Source organism: Sinocyclocheilus anshuiensis, unplaced genomic scaffold (genome assembly GCF_001515605.1).
Source record: "Sinocyclocheilus anshuiensis isolate Anshui unplaced genomic scaffold, SAMN03320099.WGS_v1.1 scaffold928, whole genome shotgun sequence".
NCBI classification, from domain to species: domain Eukaryota; kingdom Metazoa; phylum Chordata; class Actinopteri; order Cypriniformes; family Cyprinidae; genus Sinocyclocheilus; species Sinocyclocheilus anshuiensis.
In genome coordinates this window covers 590,371-599,938 of record NW_015552531.1, presented here as the reverse complement: position 1 = coordinate 599,938, position 9,568 = coordinate 590,371, and the positions used below count along the sequence as shown (strand labels likewise).

Genomic DNA, 9,568 nt, shown 5'->3' with positions numbered 1-9,568 from the left:
TCCTTGACTTGCATCCTTAAAGGAGTTTTCTGTGTTTCGGCTATAAGTAAAAAAAAAACAAAAAAAAAACAGTTCACTCAAAAAAAATGAAAATTCTGTCATCATTTGCTCATCCTTATGTGCTTCCAAACCTGTATAACTTTCTTTCTTCTGTGCAACATGAAGGAAGCTATTTTGAAGAATATTGGTAATCAAACAATGTATGGAATATGTATGTATGTGAAAAGAAATTGTTTGGTTATCAACATTTTTCAAAATATATAAAAAAAAAATTAAAAAAATGCAGAAGAAAGTCAGTGATACAGGTTTGGAACAACATGAGGGTGAGTAAATTATGCCAGAAGTTTTGTGTTTGGGTAAACGTTTTTGACAGCATTTGTTACATAAATAGCAAATTAACGTTCAGTTGTAAGGCATTTATAAGTGATTAGTTAATGATGAACTAATCATTTACAAAACATAACTATGTGTTCATAAATGATTAATAAGTGATTTGTTAATATTTTTATCTATGTTTTGTAGGTTGAGTTATAAATCATTTACAAGTGATTAGATGATGATTAACTAATAATTTACAAAACATGACTATACGTTCACAAATGATTAGGTAATATGCTAACGATTTACCAATCTGTCATAAGTTATCTTAAAAAATAGCATATCATGAAACAATCAAACATATCTTTAGTAAATGGTTAATAAGTTACTAGTTAATATATTATTAATCACTTATAAATCATTGAAATGTCAACATTGTACCATTATCTCACAGCGTTAAAAATACTCCATGTGTGTCAGAGAAGACATCTGTCTACACCCTCACCAGTCAGCCCTTACACTGCAGTACACACTACAAAGTATTCAAAACCTGTTGTGTAAACGCATGAATAAATCATTTACAAAGCTTTCTGCATCCCCTAATCTAAAGTGTAAACTACTCATCAGTTGCAAAATGTTTTACTCATCATTCGTAGATCTTTCATACTCACACAACCTGTAACCGGCAGGTTTGTAAAACATTTACAACTAACTTAAATAGTAACTATACTGAAAACAATGATTAATTGAATGTACTAATTTTTTTTTAAGATAAGTGGTTGCAATCAATTTATTTTAGCTACATTTAAATAAACACATTTAGTTGACTAACTTTTCAAAAAAAATTTAATTTAAATGTAGCTAAAATATATTGTTTGCAACCACTTACCTTAAAAAAAATCAGTGTATTAACCTTTTACTAAGGATCTGTTTGATTATTTCATGATGCTATTTTTTAAGATAACTTACGAAATTTGTAAATCGTTAGCATATTACTTAATAATCATTTGTGAATGTATAGTCATGTTTTGTAAATGATTAGTTAATCATCATCTAATCACTTGTAAATGACTTGTAAATTAATTAACAAAACATACACAAATTGTTAGCATATCACTTATTAATTGCTTATGAATGTTTTGTAAATGATTAGTTCATCATTAACTAATCAATTATAAATTACTTACAACTGAACGTTATTATAAAGTGTTACCGGCGCAGACAATTAAAGTAAATGATGTCATCTTCCAAAGGCTTTAAATGTCAAATTTTGCAGCTTGCATTTCTGTCAATTCATTATCATCCATAAAAATTGTATTATTTGAGCTGTAAAGCTGTCTAAATCATTTTTGTGAGAAATGAACTAATTATTCACCAACATAATATCTGTTGGTGCTGCATCAGCAGCTTTTTTAGTGTCATGAAAATTAAGTTGAATTCTATGTTAAAGTATAATATAACATGTATTTTATAAATGTATAATAAGCTTTGTGGCCATACTCTACTTGTGGTTATAAACGTTGTATATTTTAATATTTACTGCCTGGCCCCATGTACTTTAATTGCAGATGCCTTATTGTAACTATGGGACGAGTCCAAAGTATTTTCTATGGTAATTGCCACAAATACTGGCAATAGAGCTTAATTTGCTTTTAGCCAGGAGCACTGATTTACCCATGAACGAATTACACATACTAATCATCAAAAAATAATGTCATCTAATCCTAGTAAATTCAGTTAGTGACCATGTTAAATCAATGTGCCACGTGTGCTAAATCTGATTGGATGAAACACCCAGGCAGATAGTTGTGTTAACTGTCTTACAGTGTGTCCAGATGCACAGCCACCGTCTGTGCCACCTTCGTCATCTCTGCAGGGTTCACTAGACCTCCTATCAGCCCCTGTAATGAGTGTGTGGATCTGAATCCATTTATAGACTCATTCCTCCCACCTTAGACACATCACATTTCTCACCTCTCAGCTGTACCAGAAAAAAAAAAATTTGCATAGCACACACCTGCAATGGCTGACAGCAATGTAAACAATTTTCAGATTCAGACAGATTGATTACATTACAGGTCAACTCTGTCAGTACAAACATTAAGGAGATGTTTGCTAGGACTAGCGGATTTGTGGTAGTGGCATGGAGAGCTTTTGTGAGGACTATCAGTGAGTGCCATGGTCGTGCATGATTGCGTCCCATCAGTGCTAACAGAACACAGAATGGCCATTAACAGGCTGACTGAAGTCGATTGGCTTGGGAAAAGTCTGCCATTAACCATGAACCCTTGACCCCAATCTAAACCCCTGCAGTCATCTGTCTCTGTCTGTCTCTCTAGTTTTCTCTCAAATTCAAAGGCACTGATTATTGAATATCAAAAAAGCACTCATGTTTGAATACAGCAGTGTTTCTGGTATATAATATACGAAGAATCTGAACTTACAAAACTTGATGGTTCTGCAGTGTTTGGCATCTTCTGAGGAAATGTAGTAGACTATAAGTATACAGTGAAAATGGACGTATACTAAGTATACTACGTTTTCTCAAGGGGTGAAATCTTACTCTGTGTTTTGTGGATTGTTTGTGGACTGAAGTCTGTGCAGATAAATCAGGAACAGCTTTTTAAAATGATGAGTTTACTGTGTTTGTGTATATATATATTGTAATAGTATAGTGGCCTAGAAATAGTACACAATTACATCTTTCTTGTTGATTTTATGTCATAATGTTTCTGTGATTGTCAAAAGCCCTAAACTTTGTTTATTTCCAGATTGAAATGAAATGTTCAAATCTGTTTTTCAATGTGATTTTAGCCACTGTTCCTGAAACAGGGAGGATTTTGAAGGGCGGATTAGTTACACTGTCTTTCTGAGGGAACAATTCATGACTCACCATTCATTTACTCAACACTTGCATTAAATCGTGTTGCTGTCTGTGTCACGGTGTGTCCCAGAAGAAGACACAAAGACGATGAATAGCGTTCCAACACAAAGTTTAATTCTAATCCACACGAGAGTAATCCAAAAAGGCTAAAGTAACACACATTAATGTAAACGGTGACCAGACAAATGACGAGTACACGAGGAGGAACTTAAATACACAGTGATGATGAGATAATAATGAACAGGTGTAATGACCGACTGATGACTGGCGGGAAACCAAAAAAAAAAAAACACATGTGACTAATGAAAACAAACCGAAAGCCCAAGAAAGCAAACTAACTGAACATATATGTGACAATCTGATGGTTGTATAGAGCCAAGGCCACACAAACATTTCCTTATTTCATTCTGCTGCAAATGGGTTTACTTGAAGCAAAATGTATTGCTTTGTCGTTGTTAAGGTTCAAATAAGTTTCTGAACTTTTATGACTAACACTTGCACTTCTGCATTTTAGTATTCATAAAACTCTCTTCAAAGTTTAGGCTGAATTTGTCAAAATGTCACGGTGAATGTTGTTTTGTGAGGATGTGGTAAATCTCTCACACACATAGACAAAACACCTCTCAGAAAATGTATTTAACTCCTCTGAGACCGTCGCAGACAGATATGATTAATTACAATAAACCTTTATCTATAATGAAAAGTGCAGCGCAAGAACATAGCACTTACTTTGGACAACAGTGCATTTGTCACACTACGGTGTGTGTAATAATCCAAAAGTCCAAAAAGAAGACTATGAAGAAGAGTTAAATATCTCTTTAATTATACAAATAACAGGGCAAAATCTACACATACACACTAGCACAAACTGACGAGACCAGACATCAGACAGAGACAAGTGGGACGAATAAATACACAGCAGGTAAGGGCATAATTGATGAAGGGCAGGTGAAACAAATCAAATCAAGACATCCAAGTAACCGGACACAATAGCGATGAGAGGAGACGGCGAAGAAGATGGAGCAGGCAGGACCAGGGAGGCGACGATGGAGGGAAAGAGCCAGCGATCAACCCGGAGAAGGGCGAGACAGACGATGACAGACCACAGCAGGAGGAGATGGGATGGAGAAGGCAGGAGGAACCAGGGCAGTGAAGATAGAGGGAGGAGCCAAGGAGGAGGCAGGAGATGATTGTGAGCTAGAGCAGGAAATACCCATCGATGGATCACCAGGGCCCAGCCAAAACGCAGGCCCACGGCAGAGTTGCAGGAGGGAGAAGCCATGGTGGAAGCCCAGGAGGAGGATACAGGGAAGCGAGCTCCTGTGAGGATGCCGACAATGGTGACCCAGACGGAGCCGAGCAGACCAGGAGCCTGGGCGACACTGAGGATACGGAGGTCCAAGATGGAGCTGTAGGCTCTGCCACCCAAGGTGGAGACGTGGTTCCAGAAGGCCGCGGTGGAGCCGGAGTGAGTGAAGATGAAGGCGGAGCCAGGGGGAAGGAGGAGCCTGACAGAGCCAGAGGGACGGAGTGATGAGGCGAAGCCAGAGGAGTGGAGTCCTGAGGCGGCGGATGGTCAATGACTCACAAAGGTGGAGCCGGATGGATGAAGGAGCCCGGTGGAGCCGGTGGGATGATGGGCCACGTTGGAGACAAGGGAGCTAGGAGCCAAGGCGGAGCTGATGGGTCGGAGGACTGAGGTGGAGTCAGTGATCCTGTGGCTGGAGGTAAAGACAGGGGAGCCTCATGCCAAGGCAGAGCTGATGGTAGGAATCCCCGATGCAGACCCGCATAGGTGAGAGTAGGCTGAGGGTGTGCCGAGGGGGTAACGGACAGCAGTGGAGCTGGGACTGAGTGCTTGGCTGGAATGATATGAGTTGGCAGGCAGGTGCAGCACCCAGACTGAACTGAAAAAGCGAAGGATTCCAGCAGTGCGAGCAGAACAGCAATCCACAGTAAAGGTGATGGGTCTTGAGGTTGAACTGGAATGGCATAAGCTGCAGCTGGCAGAGAGTGAAGTAACTGATAGATAGGTAATGTGTGAGGGATTGAAAGAAAGACAAAACTAGAAGGCAGAGGTGGGATAAGGAGGATGGGTGGGAGCTTTAGTGATTCAGTAGGGTCAGGGCTGGATGAAACCAGTGAAAATTCAATAGATTCATGACTGAGAGAAACCAGCAAAAACTCAGAAAATTCAAGGCTGCCTACAACCAGCAAAGATAACAGACTGACAGGGCTAGGCAGAGATGAAGGAAATAAAGTGTCTAAGAGGGAAAGTAAATCTACAGTGGCCAGCTGCAGCTCACCCTCAGCGGCAAGGATGTGGGCGGGGCATTCCTCCATGCCCTCATACTTCACATGAATCCCCAGTTGCTGGCTCAAACACCTGGTCAGACTCCTTATTGGGCTTAGGCTCTGGAGCGATAATCCCCGCTGTGTCTTCTAGCGCTTTGGTTGCGGCGGGCTCTGGCTCCACATCTGCGGTGGGTCAAGCAATAGCTCTGTCTCGCTGGTGGAAGGCTGGCTGGGCTCTGGTTTGGGAGTGGGACTGGTGAGATCCTCATCAGCATCAAAGACGGTGAGTGGTGAATCATTGCTCACCAGTACCCTCTCCAAAAAATCGGCGAAGCTCGCCTGAGGACCTTCCTCGGACAATCTAGCCTTCATGGCGTTGTTAAATCCCACGTGATAAAATGTGATCAGGCAGTCTTTTGGGTAATGAGAGTGATATGTGAGGTCTAAATGTCCTAAAGGGAGCGTTCCCCCTTTTCCAGCAGGATTAGAGGAACGCCAGGTTTGCCCATAAGGCAAAAAAATATAAAAAATCCAACAAAAAAATCTGGTCCGGTCTTCTGTCACACTACGGTGTGTGTAATAATCCATAAGGCAGAGAAGACAATGAAGAAAAGTTCAATAATTTTTTATTATACAAATAACAGGGCACAATCTACACATACACGCTAGCACAAACTGACGAGACCAGACATCAGACAGAGACAAGAGGGCAGAATTTATACACAGCAGGTAAGGGCTTAATTGATGAAGGGCAGGTGAAACAAATCAAATCAAGACACATGAGGAGAAACTAGGTCACAGACGAGATGAACACAACAAAACTGTGACAGCATTCCTTTGGATTCTTTTTTTCCTGAGTGTCTCATGCGTGTTCAGTTGTTTTTCTCATCTTAAATCAGCCCGCTTTGCTTCCATCTGTGGTGACCTGATGGTCAAATCCTGCAAGCTTGTGATCGCATGCTGGGGAATGTAGAGGTATAAACACAGACGCTCAGTGAGCGATTGGCACCTTAAAACAAGCTTCTCCATCACTCAGATAATCACTGTCTATGCTCCTGCTGAGAGGTCCTGCCTCAGTTAATGAATTTTGTGCACGTCGAGCTTTCAATTTGCAAACAAGCCTGTCCACATTAGAGACAGAGCATCAGCTGTTGGTCCAGAGCTGATGATTCCCACGTTTGGCTGTTGTTTTATTATTCTGTCTGTACAGTTGCAAATCCAGCAGAGAAAGGGAGAAATTAGTTGTGGAATTGAGTGAACGTTAAGGCTTTATCTTGTTTGTCTTTGATAATGTGCATCTCTTTCAATAATATTCACCTTTTTACGCATACATAGAGTACACTCACGAATAGCAATATGCTTTATATTAATACTAATGTATAGTATGCTAATATACTTTGTCAAGTCACCTTTATTTATATAGTGCTTTATACAATATAGATTGTGTCAAAGCAGTTTACAGAGTTAAACAGGAAAAACGTGTGCTGATAATGCAAGAGGACAATAGAAAACAGTCAGGTTTTTTTAGTTTACAGAAAATCTAAATTGCCTGAATTTTTAGTCACAAAATGGAACCATATTAACACCCAGCCCTTTATATAAAGTTGAATATATTTATTTATATATATTTATTATATTTAAGTATTTCGGTAACACTTTACAATAAGGTTCCATGAACAATACATTTATTACAGTATTTATTAATCTTTGTTAATGTTAGTTAATGGAAAAACAGTTGATCGTTGTTGGTTCATGCTAATTCACAGTGCATTAACTAATGTTAACAAGCACAACTTTTGATTTTAATAATGCATTAGTAAATGTTTAAATGAACATTAAGTACGATTAATAAATGCTGTAGAAATAGTTAATGCTTAGTTCATGTTAACTAAAGTAGTTAACTAATGTTAACTAATGAACCTTATTGTAAAGTGTTACCAGTATTTCTATGTATATGTAACTAACTTTATGCATATCATGTAGGGAAATGTATATCACAAATTGTAATTGCTTGGTTGCTTGTATTGTCACAAAATGTATATTACATTATTGCCCAGCTCTAATCTGCTAAATGTGATTATAAATATTAAGATATTGCAAAAAAGTGTTCTCACTCAGTATTTCTGTCTTTTTTCCAGGACAAATATCTTAACATTCTTAAATCAAGATACATTTACATGAGATGCAAAATTACATGACATATCAAAATAAGTTTTTGCTTAAAACTAGATTAAAAAAAATCCCCCAATGAGGTAAAAAAAAAAAAAAGAAAGAACAAAAAAAAAACTTGTTTTTCCCTTTTAATTAAGTTCATTTTCTTACACCACTTTCTTGACCCACTATTTTTTTTAAGTATAAACTCACTTAATTTAATAGTTTTTTTTTTCTTTCATAAAAGAATGAAATTTTGCTTCTAAAGTAAATGTATCTTGATTTAAGAATGTTTTTGAAGTGCTGTGAAATAAATTTAGCTTGACTTGCCTTTCTTTTAAAGAGGAACCCCATGTCATTCCAAACCTAAATGACTGACTGACTTATGTGCAGCACTAAAGAAATTGTTTTGAAGAAAATATCAGCCGTTTTGCCTATACAGTTAGTCACGAGTTCCAAAACAAAAAAGAAAGACATTTTTCATCTTTTGTGTTCCCACAGAAGAAAGAAAGTCATACAGGTTTGGAACGACATGAGGGTAAGTAAATTATAACAGAATGTTAATTTTTACATCAGCTATGCTTTAAGATTTAGAAATGTAATCCCAGCTTTCTCAATCTGTCTTTATGTGTCAGTTTTGCAGATGTTTCCATGCGCTCGTCATGTGCACCACCCCAGAGAGAGGCTCCAGCTTCAAAAACTCCTCCAAAGTCACCAAAACTCTCAGGACAGTGCGACGTGCCAACGGCCAGAATGTGACCTTTGCGGTGGCCTCAGCTGGCCATCCTACTATCTTTGCTGCTAACGGTGGTGGGCAGAAAAGCTCCTCAGTGGGTGAGAAACCATCTCCTGCTTGCGGGTCAGGGCACCAATAGACCGGTTGTCTCTCTTGTGGTCTATTACAATGATTGAGCTCATATGGTCAGGCCAAACCAACACTAATACAGTGGAATTAGAGGTTACAGAGGTCACGGATTGCGTAAAAAGATAAGAGAATTGATAAGTGGGCGTGTCTTGCAGAGGAATGTGGAACTAGGACACGCCCCTCACTGATGATCATGTCATGTTGCATGCATGACCTTTCTGGGGGAAATAAAAGAGGAATGGATATTGAAAGTGAACCGCTGGAGAAAGGAATGACACGGCAGAACAAGTTTAAAACATGCATATGGATCTAACTATTAATTTAGCTGATGTTTCTTATGAGTCCAGGATGTAGATGTGCTCTCAGAGTTTGGTGAATGGTCTCTCTCTCTTTTTTTTCCCCAATATTTTACTTTAACAAGAACACTTTCGCTACCCATTTCTTACAGGTTTGCACAACCTGTGTAACTCAGATTGTTAGCATTACATCACTTGCTCACCAATGGATCTTCTGCAGTGAATGGGTGCCGTCAGAATGTGAGCTGATAAAAATGTCACAGAAATCCACATGATTCAAGTCCATCAATCAATGTCTTTTGAAGTGGAAACCTGCATGTTTGTAATAAACAAATCCATCATTAAGATGTTTTTAACTTCAAATCATTGCTTCTGGCTAAAATATGAGTTCTTTATTCATACTGTTGCTTTTTCCAGTGAAAAGAGGAATGTGCTCAGATCAAGCACTGTTTACAAGCCAAAACAGCTCTAAATAAATAGATTTTGAAATGGATTTTGATGTAAGAGGACAACAGGATGGACTTTTTCGCTGGAGGAAGCTTTATTATGCATTATTGGTATTTTGGCCAGAAGTGACAGTTTACAGTTAAAACAGCTTAATTATAGCCTTGTTTCTTACAAGCACGAAACTTTCGTTTCACAAGATGTCAGTTGATGGACTGGAGTCGTGTGGATTACTTGTGGATTATTGTGATGAAGAAAGAAACTCTTCTTTTCGAGTCCATTTTCAGCCAATTTTCTTTTTTGGGTGAACTATTC

General features: G+C 38.4%; 1 protein-coding gene across 1 annotated transcript in view; it reads left to right on the top strand.

Annotated features, from left to right (window-relative positions):
- Positions 1-8,945, top strand: part of tmtopsb (teleost multiple tissue opsin b) — a 30,049-nt gene extending 21,104 nt beyond the window's left edge. The window contains exon 4 of the mRNA XM_016453869.1: positions 8,284-8,945. Within this exon, the coding sequence (XP_016309355.1) occupies positions 8,284-8,523 (240 nt within the window). The 3' untranslated portion in view covers positions 8,524-8,945. The remainder of the gene's footprint in view (positions 1-8,283) is intronic.
- Positions 8,946-9,568: the final 623 nt, after the last annotated feature.